This window comes from Diachasma alloeum, unplaced genomic scaffold (genome assembly GCF_001412515.2).
Source record: "Diachasma alloeum isolate Michigan unplaced genomic scaffold, Dall2.0 Dall_scaffold_00338, whole genome shotgun sequence".
NCBI lineage: Eukaryota > Metazoa > Arthropoda > Insecta > Hymenoptera > Braconidae > Diachasma > Diachasma alloeum.
Window position 1 is genome coordinate 498,223 of NW_021680477.1, and position 15,728 is coordinate 513,950.

Here is a 15,728-nt window from a genome sequence, read left to right on the forward strand (position 1 = left end):
TATTAGACAGGTGGTGAACATCGGTGACAATTTTAAAATTTTAGAACTTATGGATATCGAGAAATTACATAAACAAAATCAGTCTTGTACACGGCCTCTTATGGAGTTTTGATTAAATTGACGTTTCAACCCCCTAGGAACTCAAGAAAAATTTGAAAAAATTTGAAGATATGGGGAATGATGTGTTCAATGTGATGGCGACAAAAAACAATGGGGTACCGGGGTGAATAAGAGAGATATTTCAACCCGCCGTACCCATTTGATCCCACGATTTCTCGAGGTTCGTCACGCGAAATAGAGGATTTTCCGCATTTATTTTCTCGATGTCTAGTTTCGGTTGCGGGTTTGAAATTTCGTCGGATGGATGAATACATATTTCTCCAATGATGGGGAGAAAGAAAAAATTTTTTTTGAATCTTTTTTCAAATTCACTTGGCACCCTTAAGGGGAAACGGAACCCCTTTGACTGTACGAACTTTTAGAATTGTGTTTTCTCCTTCAATTATTAATTTTTATCTATGAAACTACTTTATCGACTCGATCGTTGCATTGTTGAGTCAATGAAGTAGTTTCATAAATATGAAATAAATTTTATACACTCATGAGTGCACTATGAAAGTGAGTGATGCATAAAAAAATTGATATGATAAGTAAAAAATGAATGAATTATTTTACTGTACAAAGAGACACGACCAATACTCATCATTATTAAAAAATAAGGGAAGTGGGATGAATTTTCTTGAATTCAGTAGCGAAGTGGTGAAGCGGTTCAAGTCAATTTTGACTATTGGCCAGTTTTCAATGAATATTTTGGAATCTAAGAGCGATAGCAAAATTTTTGTTATGACCTTTTTTGTAGAGCCGATTGAGACCTACGACAAATATAATTACGAAAATTTCGCTATCTCCCTTAGATTCGGAAATATTCCTCAAAAACTCAACTGGGAGATAAGTCGACTTGAACCGTTTTACCACTTCGCTACTGAATTATTCCGAAAATCCGAGAATTCTCTAGAAAACAATTTTCTAGATAATTTTCTAGATTCTTCTCGAAAAAAAAAAGAATTTTTCCTAGAGTTTTCTGAGAGGGCTGTAATACGAAAGATGCAGTTCCAAACCTTGACAATTCCCCTCAATTTTCCCATTCGAAATTTCACCCGCAATTTTTCACCAGTGAATAATCCACCGGTACCAATCATTCAAAAATAAATCCCCCCGTCCAAGTTAAATTAGAGTATTGAACGGCCGAATGCAGCGATATAGATAGAATTCAGATCGATTCCTATATTTTCTACAACCGCGAGGTGAAGAGTTCAAGAACCTCGTTTACCCCAATAACACTTAGCAGATCGTTACAGTGAGCAACATTATATTTCACCGCCATTTAACCTTTCCCTTAATGAAAAACAATTCTGTTCAGTTCTCGAGGTGCGACGGGACAAAAAAATATTCTCTTAGCAACAGGTAGAATTGCTGAGGTGCGAGCATCTCGGGTAGTCACAAAGCTGCACTTTTTTCTATTGCCCCCACCCCCGCCCCATCACCTCTTCAGGTAATGTCTCCCTTGGAGAATGATACGCCGCCTTCGCGAGATATGAAAGACGCTGAGATAAGCGGAACGTTTTTCAGGGATTGAGTAAATCCTTTGACCCGAAAAAGCGGAGAATTTCAATTCCCGTAGAGTTTTAATGCGTCCGCGGAGGAAATTTTTTTAACAACGGATATTTCCGCTGACATTTCGGGAAATTTTTTCATTGGAAAGTCACATTTTGATGGAGACGGGGGTGACTGGGGGTTTAGCTTAAATTATTCAGGGAGAATTGATAGATATTTGGGACATTCGTCTCAATTTGACAGTTGGAAATTGTTATTATGTGGGATATTTTGGTCTCATTTACAGTTGAGATTCGGGCATTCTCTTGGCTTCACATTGGAAAAAATTGAATAGGAAAACCTAGCGAATTCGGTAGATTCTATTGAACTTTCTAATAGTTTTTGGTCGATTTTAAAAAAATGAAATCAATAGAATTCGATTTTTTTTCTATTGAGATATTTTCTATAGAATTTTCTCGCCTCAAATTTTCCAAGTTTTTTTCATCCTTTCTTTTCTTCTCTTAGGAAAAGTTAGGAAATTTGAGCCGAGGAAATTCTGTAGAAATTATTTCAATAGAATAAGTTATAGAGAAATCGTCGATAGAATATTTTCTATTGGCCATTTCAATAGAATTGTCCAGCGAATTCCATAGGTTTTTCTAGGAAAATTTTTTCGTGCGTTTTCATCCAAATTTCCGTCGTCTGAAGATAGTTTACTGAAATGTCTATGAGATTTTGTTGTGTTTTAACGGTTGGGTACAGTGATTAGATTTTTTTCATCACGTCTATCCGAAAATTTAATGAGAATTGATGCAGGTAAACCGATTTTCATTCTTAATTAGAGGAATCTTATTAATTATTCAGTGAGAATTATTAGGACGAATTTGAGAAATTTATCTCAATTTTATAATTAATATTCTCGTTGTTCAATTCAAAAATCAAGTTGGAAAATTTTGGAGTTATCTTCACTTGAAATTTATGCATTCCCTTAATTTTTCCCCTGGATTTCCATCTTCTCAAGATAACTTACCGAAAAGTCCGTGAAATTTCTTTGTTTTTACAATAATTAATTCCTCTCCTCATGCCCAACCCAAATCTTAATAAAAATTTAAATATAAAAATTAAACTTCATTCTCCACCAGAAGAATTTTCAACATCGAGATTAATTATTTTGATAATTGTGACTATAATTTCTGTCGATATCTCCATGAGAATTAGTGCATTAGAAGGGTAAAATCAATTAAAAAATTGATTATAAAATAAACATTTGTCCTCCTACATTCATGTTTAACGGGAGAGGGAGGCGAGTCAATGATAGTAAACGTTAATAGAACAGCGGAATAATTGTTCTCTCTGCGTGGGAAGCGTCAAATGAATGAATAAATAATATTACACCCAATCCCTTCCCCTATGAATCACCTCCGAACACATGTATCGGTAAATTTTTGCAGTCTACTCACCATTACATCATGCTTCCCAGCCTTGACGCTCATTCACAGGCTCTCCTGCATTTTTCGCATTTCAACACCTCCACTCAACACTTTTATTTCCACCACTAGATGTTAATTCAATCGACAGTTTTTTTCACTCACTCAATTCCACGTTTGTTATCAACTCCACTTGAAATACTTTGATTGAACTGTCACATTCTCTGGACCGATGCATCAGGTAAAGTCACACCTGTATCACTCACTCACGCAGGGATTGACTCAAAAACAAAGTTTGTCACAAACAAAACTAATCGAGATTTTTCGAAATTCATTCGATTGAGTGATTGGGAGGAATGAAGAATGACATCTGCTGATCGAAACCGATAATTTTGTCTTCCACCTTTCATTTAAATCGACAAAACATTCACGTGAATCGAATGTTAAAATTCAAACTGCTGAGCTTGTAGATAATCACATCACATTTCAACACCTCCACTCAACCCTTTTATTTCCACCACTAGATGTTAATTCAATCGACAGTTTTTTTCACTCACTCAATTCCACGTTTGTTATCAACTCCACTTGAAATACTTTGATTGAACTGTCACATTCTCTGGACCGATGCATCAGGTAAAGTCACACCTGTATCACTCACTCACGCAGGGATTGACTCAAAAACAAAGTTTGTCACAAACAAAACTAATCGAGATTTTTCGAAATTCATTCGATTGAGTGATTGGGAGGAATGAAGAATGACATCTGCTGATCGAAACCGATAATTTTGTCTTCCACCTTTCATTTAAATCGACAAAACATTCACGTGAATCGAATGTCAAAATTCAAACTGATGAGCTTGTAGAGAGTGCCCCGAAACAGACGAATTATTCCCCCCTTGATCGCGATAAAGTAGAGACGAGTGACTTCAGACCGATGGTAAGTTGTCTGCAGCCAGTAAAATCTCGACGAAACTGCACGTCCGACTGCACAAACACATGTGGTTATTGTTGCTTGTCAAAAGCCCTGAGACATCTCCTGTTCTCGTCTTTGCTGTGTGTTGCTGATAATTTTCGGAATTAGTTTTGGGGCTCGTCATGGTGAATAAAATTAGAGCTGTGTTGATTGACCTCAGTGGAACTCTGCACATTGATGATTCTGTGGTTCCGGGGGCTGTCAATGCCCTGAAACGGTAGGCGATCATATGACCTTAAGGTTTCGTTTAAAGGAGCTCTACCCTTCGGCCGGACCACGCTGTACTTTCGGATATTTTCAGATTTTACATTTTTCAACTAAATTGCATGGAAAAAATTTGAAGTAATTCATACCCAGTCAGTATTATCTAGATTAAATTTCGCAAAATATTGATATTTTTTCAAACATTTCCCTCTTATAAATAAATAATAAAACTTGTTTGCAAAACGGTGGATTTTTTTTTATGAGGTGTCAAAAAAATTCTTGATTTTTTCACATCTAATGAAGAAAACATCAGATTTTAATCTTTGATTACAATGGAAATGTTGATTTTCACATAAGACACTGGGTTGAATCCTGATTTTTAAACATTTCTTCTTTGAAAAAACAAAACGATAATTAAATTGAGAAAAAAATTAGAATTCCGAATCTAATCGAGTTTTAATCGAGTGGATGTATTAATAAATAGATTAAATCCATTAATAAATTATTAAGTTGAAAAAAATCATTTAAATTCAATAATTTGTAATTTATGACTTCAACGCATGCAATTGACATCCGTTTTTGACACGATAGAAGAATAATCTTAAACAGCGATCACTAAATTAAATCACAATAAATTCAATAGCGAAGTGGTAAAAGGAGATAAGTCAATGTTGACTATTGACCAGTTTTCAATCAATATCTCGGAATCTAAGGGAGATAGCGAAATTTTCATAACTACATTTGTTGTAGCACTCAATCTGCTCCACAAAAAAGGTCATAACAAAAAATTCACTATCTCCCTTAGATTCCGAGATATTGATTGAAAACGGGTCAATAGTCAAAATTGACTTATCTCCTTTTACCACTTCGCTACTGAATTAATGTCATGAAAATCTTCAATTCCAGACTTCGTGCCACCGACACGAAAATTAAATTCGTAACGAACACAACGAAAGAATCAAAGTCATGTCTCTACGATCGATTGAATAAACTCGGCTTCGATATTAAAAAAGATGAAATATTCAGTTCGCTGGCGGCGGCGAGAGAGGTCATACAGGCTCGCAAACTCAATCCATTCCTCATGATTGACGATGCGGCCATGGAGGATTTTCAGGATCTGCAGAATCCCGATGGGGAATTCACTGCAGTCGTTGTCGGACTGGCGCCGAAGAAATTTCATTACGACGAGTTGAATCAAGCGTTTAGGTAACAATTCGCTGATAAATAAAAATTAGAATTTCATGAATAGGCGGAAAAATCATGGAATTTCGAATTTAACCGAAAATTCAATGGAATTCCAGGATTTTCAGCAGTAAAGCACGTGAATGCCTTTTAAATTATTTCATCCATTTTCCTCCAAAAGTAAAATTTGTAATTTTTTAACTGTGAAATTACTTGAATGAATGTAATAATTTATTAATGTGCTAATAAATACATTGAATGCATTAATAAATTACTGCATTCATGAAGTAATTAACTCAGTAATCAACTTAATAATTTATTAACGTATTAATAAATCCATTACGTTAAAAAAAATCATTTAAATTCAATAATTTGCAATTTATAACTTTAACTCATGCTAATTTTTTCACATTTTTTAAATGTTTTCTGAAGTTTCAATATCGAAATTCGTATTCAGACCTACGAATTTTGCCCCTCGATTTTAATTGATTTTTTAATTTTTCGAATTGTGCGCAGTTAATCAGACATTAGCATCTTCAATTCAACTGTATAAATGTGCTTTAGGCTGTTGTTGCAAGGGGCGTCCCTAATCGCCATCCACGAGGGGCGGTATTACAAACGCGGGGATGGCCTCGCCCTGGGACCTGGTGCCTTCATCAGAGGCTTGGAGTACTCAGCGAATGTCAAAGCAGAAGTAATTGGAAAACCGACGAAAGGGTTTTTCGAAGCTGCACTGGGGGGAATTCCCCCTCAAGAAGCTGTCATGATAGGGGATGTGAGTCCTTGCGATATTTATTCAATCAAATATTGAATTATTAACGATCCCTAATCATTCTTAAACAGAACTGGATGAAATTTCATTTTAAACATTTGAATTCTCAATCATTTCGATTGTTACTTGAAATATTTATAAATATTTAAACTCAGAAAAATATTATTTCAAATTATTGGGTAGTGTTAATGTCTTGAAATATATTCATTTCATTATTTGGATAGAGTTTTGAATTTTTCCACGAATTATTAGACATTTTCAACAACAAACGTCATTTTTTACTAATGAAACAAAACCGTGAATTAATTTATTTTTAGTTCCACAGTGAGAAAAGAGTGAATAATATTCAGAGAAATGATTCGAACTACTAATGCCATTTAATTTTCATTGAATAGTGCCCAGCTCTGGTCTCAAATAATTCTCCAAGCCGAATAAAAATGAAATATTCATATTTACAAGGATGTAAGGGACGATGTTGCTGGAGCCCAAGCAGCAGGTATCCGAGGCCTCCTAGTGCAGACTGGGAAATATCGTCCTGGGGATGAGGCATCAATATCTCCACCACCAGCCAAAGTTATTCCATCCTTCGTCGAAGCTGTCGACGAACTCCTCAAAGAATTCTCAGAGGCGTAATACATCGAGTTCATTTTATCCCATCCCCCCATTTATTGGAAACAATTGAATACGATTTATGGAAATCATGGAGATCCAGTTCATATTAAAAATGTAGTTATCAGGGATTATTCCCTAATTTTATCTCATTTTTATGAATTGAAAAGGGTGAAACGATGTCAAAGAATTAAAACTGCGATTATTCTTCATGAAATTCTCTAGGAAAAATTCAAATTACTGCAAAAATGTCGAGATTAATGTCTGGTGATTGATCATCCCATGATTAAATATTAATGTCTCTGAAGCTCTGTGAATAAAAAATATTTCCTTAATTAAAATAGTTTTTCTACTTCAAAAAATATCAGTGAATTTATATTTATTATGTTCAGTCGATCAAATATGAGGTTCTTCTAGAATTGCCTCATAATAATGCATTCAAAAACGTGTCATGCTGTCAAATACCTAGAACTAAAATTACTCTCCATGAAATTATAAAACTATTCCGTTAATTAAAGTATTTTCATACCCCAAAAAATCGAATAAACGCAGTAAAATACCAGTGAATTCATATTTATTATGTTCAGTCGATCAAGTATGAGGTTTTTCTGATTACAATATTCTCATCTCAGTAAAATTTGGCTGCCAGACAATGTTCAATAACTAGTGAATTGACATATTCCTCATTTCCCCATCAGATTTATTCTCACACTGCCTTAGGCCAGAGGCAATTATATTCACAAAAAGTCGTTTGCCCAGCCTAGGAGATAAGCATGTGAAATCAATCAAGTTGTGCTCTGTGACAAACCAGTAAATGAAAATTCACATCTTCGACGATTGAGAGTTCGCGGTGCGACAGTATGCGGAAATAAAGAACATTGAACTTAATGGTATCATTGATTCTCAATTTCGGAAGACAAATAGTGAAGGAGTAGGAAAATTGCGCTCGTATTGCGCAATTTTTTTATCATTCTCAAGGAACTACTCTAAAAAATTTTCAATTTTTTTTCTCTTTCCTTCATGATTTATGAGACTTATGAGTTCTGGGCGGAATTGAGGATTCCCATATGTACTTTATGCCGAAAAAATGAGAAAATTGGGGCGAGAAAATTCTCCGTGCCTTCACAAAATGGCAAAATGAAGAAAAATTGACTGCAATATTTTGTCAGAAATAATTGAATGAATTTTTTTTATTGAACGAAATTATAAACCGAAAAATATTACAATTCACAACGCAGAAATTATAATAAATTTCTCATAATTAACCGAAATAAAAAATCCATGTTTAATAATTTCCATCAATTTTTACTGCAAAACCCCTAAAATATTGAAAATACAAAGTAATTTCCCACTTTCCCCACAACACATGAAAAACCTCAACCCACCAGTCCACATTTCGACCTGTGGAGTCTTGAAATCAATTCACCGAAGGTTTTTCCCTTGGAAAATGCTTGCGTTCCCACGACTCAGAGCTGCTCCCCCCCAAAAAATCAGCGAAAACGATGGATATTTACAGTACGATACGACGAATATAAACTCATAATGGAGATGACAGAACGTCTAGCAATCACCAATCACCCACCAATCCCAGATGATAAATGGTTTAAAAATCCAGCACACGTTCCAATTATGCATTCTCAATGTCTACATTGATATAACTGAGCCGGCGATAATTACCTACTTGATTAATTCCCTTATGCCTCACGATAATCGGTAGAAATATTGGAGAAATAGTATTTCGAAGCATGTTCCCTAGTGTTCCTTGTCACTCAAAATCGTCTCAACAACAACACTCAATGACTTTTTACTAATGATAACTAGTAATGTATCGCTAGACTCATCGGAACATATTCCAGTTAAAAATAAATCATTATCTGGATACCCATGGCTTCGTTCGTGGAAAATAACTCTCGCTATTTTCTGAACACTTCTCATCCATTCTTTTGTAGTTTTGTTTTTTTTGGCAACATTGAGGCGTACTGCGGACGAAACTCATCGTCCAATTACTCACGTTCATTCTCTCTTGTTTTTCACGTGTTTTTTTTTTATCACTTGGCCACGGCACAGAACCAGGCACACTTCAGAGGACCGTTGCTTGTTACTCGCAATCCTAACTATTTGACTGGACGATAGTAGAGTGTGAGATCTGCTGAGTTTTTCCAAATGAAATGCTTGACCTAGAAGGGAAATTGATTTTTCAGTGCAAAAAACATTGATACGTTGGAAAAAAATTGAAAGTCCATGGACAGTCGACTAGTAATTTTTAGGAGAGAGACATTAGCGCTGGAAATTCAATGAAATTGTAAAGTTTTGAGCGGCTAACACGGGAATTACGCGCTGAATTTTCAGTTGATTGAACATTCAAAAATATATTTACTGGAATTTTCCTGAAGGAATTTAAGGTTTCAATGAAAACTCCAATATTTTTTCTCTTCCAAATGTGATGGCTTGTTAAAAAGAACAACCACAAATGCCATTTTATCTAGCTCCATTGCCAAATTTATTTCCCTAATTCAATGAAATAATAAAATACCAAATGAAATACGTTTCCACATATGAAATATCATCATCATTAAACTCTCTCATGACTCTAAAAAATTCTAAATTATTCGCATGGAATGCAAAACATTCAAAACATTGTCACCAACTATTCAAATATTATTTCATAAATTGGTTTTAATTAAATTCAGTGAACTATTCAATATTATTTTACTCATCTCTGAAAACAATTAATTGAGTAAAATAATAACTCAATTAATTGCATTAATTGTATTGAATTAATTGAGTAAAATAATAACTCAATTAATTGTATTAATTGTATTGAATTAATTGAGTAAAATAATAACTCAATTAATTGTATTAATTGTATTGAATTAATTGAGTAAAATAATAACTCAATTAATTGTATTAATTGTATTGAATTAATTGAGTAAAATAATAACTCAATTAATTGTATTCAGACATGAGTAAAATAATAATGATAAAAATAAGACAATAATTCATCATGCGTAGCCAAAATAATGACATTATTTCATTCTCACCGTTCGTAAATCCATCGAAGGATCCAACACTTGATCATTACAGAGAAGTTCCACCTTTTCCTCAGCAAGTGACGAGTTATCAGCATTGGAATCAGTATTAGCACGATCTCCAGCTGGTGAGCCCCCAGATACCGTGTTCCCACCACCAGCGACTGAACCAGAGTCACTCCCTGCCCCCAGAACCTTGTCATAAACATGCTCAACGACTTTGCGAACTTGTATGAAGTCGTTAGCAATCAATCGATCCCTGCGAGAATTAAATTGAAAAAATTAGTCATTCGATAATGTCGGATGAACGAATTAACGAGCGAATTTATACGTACTTTTTACAATTTTTGAAGCCGGAAGACGGATGGGGCGAGAGATGAAACGGAATTTTTATGAATTTAGGCAGATTTTTATCTACAACGATATCAACTACCCACGATGGCACTGTTTCGTTTAGAAGTGCTCTTTCTGTTTCACCAGCAGCGTCTCGCACTAGTAATCTGTAGAGAGTTTTTCCACCCACTTCACTGGAATCGAAATGAAGAAATTGAGAAAATCGATTGAATTAATTTGAGATGATAAACTCGAAAAAAATAATCCAATCAATATTGCATGGTGATAAATAAACAATTTGATACATTTTTCTCCACGATTTTCATGTAACAGTTCATTAATTGATTTTTTAAAAGAAACTGAATAAACAAAAATTGAGTAGCCTGGACTTTTTCCACGATTTTTGCATTTTATATTCATTAAAATACTGAAATTAAATAGTTAACACTATTTTATTTTCAAATAGTTAACACTATTTTATTTTCAAATAGTTAAGACTATTTTATTTTCTATTTTGATGGAATGAAATAGCGAAAATCTACATCATTCGATTTTCAAAAGCAAAAATAAACAAATAGAATTCATTAATTTGCGACAATGGCCTCGAAAAAAAAAATTAAAAAAATATCACAATATCCCAATTTTCCCCTCAATTTTCATGATAAATTTCGTGAATTTCTACCTGAATATAACAGGCGTATGTCCAGGAACCGAGAAATAAGGATTTCCATCCCTAGAATGTGCCTGTCCAGTTCCATCATTGCTATTCGCCTCGTTCTCCTCATCCGCATGAATGGGTTTCCACCAGTGTTCGAGGAGTGCTTGGAGCAGTAAATTTCCATAATTGACTTTTTGATCGACACTGTCATTATCAGTAATCCCGGTATCACGTGCTGACACCCATGCCGAGAAGCAATCGTTCTCGTCTTGTGCCAGGTGAATGGTCAGCATTCCTGTTTTCAGGTCGACGTTGAACCAGCTGGGGATGTAGACCATTTTGTTCCGTTTCTTCACTTCCTGATCGAAATCCACTCGTCCAAGATCCTCGACTTTGCAGGCCTTGAGGACGTCGTAGAGGGCGACATTCTCCTCGGTGTCTTTAGTGAGGACGTACCTCCTGTCGTTGAGAATTACGTGATGTCTTATTGCTGGACCACCGAGTATTCTCTGCATGGGCTCCGTACTTCGGGGGACCATTCCACCTGCACCACCACCTGCTGTGTCTACGCAGTAGTCACCGCACTGCCAGTCTTTCTGATTTATCAACTGGAAATTTACCATCAATGAACGATAATGAAAATTTTTTTTCTCAATTTGTAATTAATCGGGAATGTCTTCCGAACGAATGGTACGAATTGGATGACTCACACCTCATTTTAAAGTTTAGAAATAAACCTTGAAAATGAAAAAGAAAACTGGAAATTTCACTCTGCCGTTCTTGACTTATTAGAGATGAAACAAAATTAGTTCACCTCATTCTCCCTTAATTCTCACTTCGAAGAGAGTCTGATTAACCGGGAATATCTCCTAGGCAAATGGTACGATTTTGATGAATCAGAGCTCATTTTAAAGTTTGAAAAAATGCCTTCAAAATGAAAAAAAAATTGTGTAGTTTCACTCTACCAATTTCGAGTTATTAACTATTAAAACCGGTCAAAATTATTATTGGAGTTTGAGAGAATATTGAACCAACATATTTTAAACCTTCAATAACGTAAGGGTCAAACCCTTGTAATATTACAGAAATTTGATATTGATGGGGGTCCCTGGGTTCCCCCTTACGATGGGAGAGTTTTTCTCCCAATAAGCAATAAATGAATTGAATTGAATTAAATATTCAGTCACTATAACTCAATTTTCCTCCCCAATTCTCCAGAAAAATATTAATAAATTATCAATAACAGTTATGCCTACCCAATTGTTAATAGTGGATTCACTGGTGGCAACCCAGATGCTCGACTGATCGGGCGTCATAACCATCTTCAGAACGGGCGCCCTCTCCTCGCAGATGACTGTGTACCTATCGGGATTCCTCAGCTCCGTCATTATGACTTTCTTGTCCCGTCCCCCTGATATGACGTGACTGAATGTGTCCGTGGCCAGCAGGGCCCAGACCCCCTCAGTGTGCACTCTGAATGTCTGTATGCACATTTGCTGAGCCAATGACCACAGCTTTATTGTACCATCGGAGCTCGCCGACAGACACTGACTCCCATCGCGATTCAACACGAGGGCTTTTATGTTGTCAGCGTGACCACGAAGTTTCATAAGTTTGTTGCACGTTCTGGGGTCCCACACCCTCAGCACCTTCTCTGTGCTACCACTGACGATTACTGTGCCTGGGGGGTTCATGGCTAAACTGTATATGGAATCTTTGTTTCCGGCTAGTGAAGAAGCTGAAAGCAGGGATCGACAAGAATTGTTAGTGAGCAATTTTAGAAGTAGTTTACCATAGATTAATCAAAGTTCCTTAGTTTTTAATTAACTGCTTTTGTAAATGTAAAGGCCCGAGAGGGTATACATGTGGCAAATAAATATAGTTTTTAATTAAATTTGGAAATAATTTTTAATTCGCAATTGTAATTCAGCAGCGAAGCGGTAAACCGGGTCAAGTCGATTTCGACTTTTGGCCTGTTTTTGACGAATATCTCGGAATCTAAGAGAGATAACAAAATTTTTCTTATGACCTTTTTTATAACTCTTAATTGGCTCTATAAAAAAGGTTATGACAAAAAATTTTCTATCTCTTTTAGATTCCGAGATATTCGCCAAACACTGACCAATAGGCAAAATCGATTTAACTCGGTTTACCGCTTCGCTACTGAATTTAACAATTTATTATAAAGATCTGAATGTGATTCTTCAATTAAGGACGGGTGTACTATCTTTCGAATGTTATCTGCATTTTTTTCATCTTTCGTAATCCAAAATTGTCAATTGAGTGGTACATCGTGTAGAAATTCCCGAAAATTCTGACAGAATGATTAAAAAAATTGAAAAAATTCTGAACTTTTTCAAAGAGCGTTTTTAATTGAGATTCAGAATGAGTTGAAAAAAGTGGGAATCTCCTCATGGGGAGTGACAGCTAGGTATTTCAATTTTCAAAACAGTGGTATGTAGTCATCTGCCATTTTTATGTGATAAAAGTGTGATTTAAAAATTCTCCAAAATATTACAACTTTTTTCAAAGAGCCTTTTCCGTAATAAATGTCTCTGTGCAGTGTGGAAACGATTTACGAAATCAGTCTTCCCCCTGCATGATACTGGGTGACAGGCCGTCATTTGTCACCGTAAATCAGATACATTTTTCAACTTCTTGTTATTCAACTTATTATGAATATAAATTAAAAATGCTCTTTGAAAAAATTGAGAATTTTTTCTATTTTTTTTTATTATTCATTCATAATTTTGCAACACTTCTGCATGATGCGGGACTTGATTGACAATTTCAGATGACGAAAGATGAACAAAAACATCGAGATAACGTTCGAAAGATAGTACACCCGGGCCTTAAGCTAAATTAAAAAACAAATGAAATAAAGTTATCAATGACTCTCTAATTAAAAAATTTCAGATAGATTCCCTCCTCCTCCACCACCTCCCCCACTTACTCGTGACAGTATTATTGCTGGCAGTCAATGCAGTCAGGGTATTGACATCCCAGAGAAAGATCTGCCTGTCCAATCCAGCGCTGGCCACTTGCTCCCTGTCTTTGGCATAGGCAAGAGCCTTGACGTAATCCTTATGAGTTCTCAGCGTAGACATGCAGAACCCCTTGTGGGCATTCCACACCTTGACGGTCGTGTCCGAGCTCGCCGATATGAGGTTCTTCCCCCCACAGCACAGAACAATATCATTCACCCAGTCCGTGTGGTGCTCCATCGACTGAATGAACGGCTCCTTCATATTCTTACAATTCCATATTCTAATAATACTATCTCTACCGGCTGAGTACAGCCTGTGCAGGACTGCGTCGTACTGGAGGGAATTCACCCCTGCACGGTGTCTTCTCTCGACTTCATCACGAATTACCATCGATACCTGCGGAATAAATTTCATCAATAGCATCAACAATCATCAATAAACACAACTGGTAGAATTTCGGTCTGTCTTAAATCGGCAATATCTCCGGAGCAGACGATGTGATTTGGGTGAATCGAAGCTCATTTTTAAGTTTATGAAGACTCCTTGAAAATGAAAGAAAAATCTGGAAATTTCACTCAGCCGTTCTTTAGTTATTGATGATGAAAGGAGGTTGGATTTATCTCATTTTGTCTTTTTTGTTGATCAGGGGAGATTAGGAGAAATCAGTGATATCTTCTAATCGAACGATACGATTCAGTCGAGCTACATTTCATTTTGAACTCTGAAAAACTATCGTCAAAATGAAAAAAAAATCCCAAAATTTCACTCTACCGATCTCCAATTATAAAACATTAAAATGAGTCATAAATTCCATCAACACAATCAACAATCATCAGTAAGCTAAATTGACAAATTTTTCTTCTACCTTCGATGGTGAATATCTCCAGAGCAAACGATGCGATTTGGATGAATCAAATCTCATTTTTAAATGTATGAAAATACCTTGAAAATGTAAAAAAAATCCTGACATTTCACTCTGCCGATCTCGAGTTACAGCCGATTAAAAACGTTGAATATTCCCCCTCATCCTCAATCAACAATCTCACCTGAACTTTCTTCCGGGCGTTCTGCCCACCTGTCTTGTGTGCAGCCATCGAAATCCACTAGATTGAATCCCACTACAAAAGCCACGACATATGGCTTGACACAACATGCACTCCACAACTCCTATCCCCTCGGAGCAACAACGAACAAACGCACGACGACCATCGCCAATTAACAAATGACCCTCGACTCGGATATGAAAGTTCCAGTGCCGGTTTGATAGTTCCTCTTTCCCTCACAGTCACTCACACACACGCCAACACTTGATAAACTATTCAAAAACAGCAGGACGTGGTCCTCGGCGCCCGAAATCCGTGATTTTTAACTCATTCCCGAGGTATGTAAAAAAATCGTGTTGACAATTTCACCGGAATGCCAAAAAAATGGCGATATTATGGTGCGAATTATCATGAGGGTGCCCCCTCCATTCCGAATGTTACCATGAATATCCGATGATTTACAAGGAGTTAATGTTCAACTCGAGGCTCTTCTCATTCGATCGACGAAAAATCATTCGATTGATATTTGCGCATTTGCCGGGTTTTAATTGTTTTCTCGAGGTTGGACATAGAGTGACCTGGAGTGACCACTCTGAGAAGTTTGTTCTGTACTGATACTGAACAATGGACTGAGTGGTGAGGGAAGGGGAATTTTGAGATGGTGGAAGGGGATTCTTGAAACATCTGTCATGGGTTGAAAGAGGATAGACTGAAGTAGAGGACGACCCCAAGCTGAAATGAGTATCACCCCATGGGAGCGATGGCGCCACGGTCGATCGTCGGTAAAAAGGAGTTGGGTAGGCGGGGCCTCGGCAGTCCCACTCAAAGAAGATAGACTAAAGTAGAGGCTCATCTATCTATCTATATTTCTGAGGAAATTTGGGTTCCCTATAGGCAGATGAACGGCTCGGAATTGCTT

At 36.3% G+C, this 15,728-nt stretch overlaps 2 protein-coding genes across 3 annotated transcripts; one reads left to right on the forward strand and one right to left on the reverse strand.

Moving 5' to 3' along the window:
* The first annotated feature begins 4,032 nt into the window (after positions 1-4,032).
* Positions 4,033-7,985, forward strand: LOC107040575 (haloacid dehalogenase-like hydrolase domain-containing protein 2). 2 transcript variants are annotated; one of them, XM_015260707.2, is made up of 4 exons: positions 4,033-4,209; positions 5,103-5,402; positions 5,943-6,153; positions 6,610-7,985. In XM_015260707.2, exons 1-4 carry the CDS (start codon positions 4,115-4,117, stop codon positions 6,781-6,783), a joined length of 780 nt encoding a protein of 259 aa, XP_015116193.1. In that variant the 5' UTR covers positions 4,033-4,114; the 3' UTR covers positions 6,784-7,985. The 2 variants fall into 2 exon arrangements, with proteins under 2 accessions (XP_015116193.1, XP_015116194.1); XM_015260708.2 differs by having other exon boundaries at positions 5,223-5,402.
* LOC107040574 (WD repeat-containing protein 48) lies at positions 7,317-15,412 on the reverse strand. Its single transcript, XM_015260706.1, has 7 exons — positions 14,813-15,412; positions 13,733-14,162; positions 12,036-12,517; positions 10,804-11,387; positions 10,124-10,315; positions 9,801-10,047; positions 7,317-8,936 (listed from the first exon to the last, which is right to left on the reverse strand). The coding sequence occupies exons 1-7, from the start codon at positions 14,858-14,860 to the stop codon at positions 8,874-8,876; spliced, it is 2,046 nt and encodes a 681-aa protein (XP_015116192.1). The 5' UTR covers positions 14,861-15,412; the 3' UTR covers positions 7,317-8,873.
* Positions 15,413-15,728: the final 316 nt, after the last annotated feature.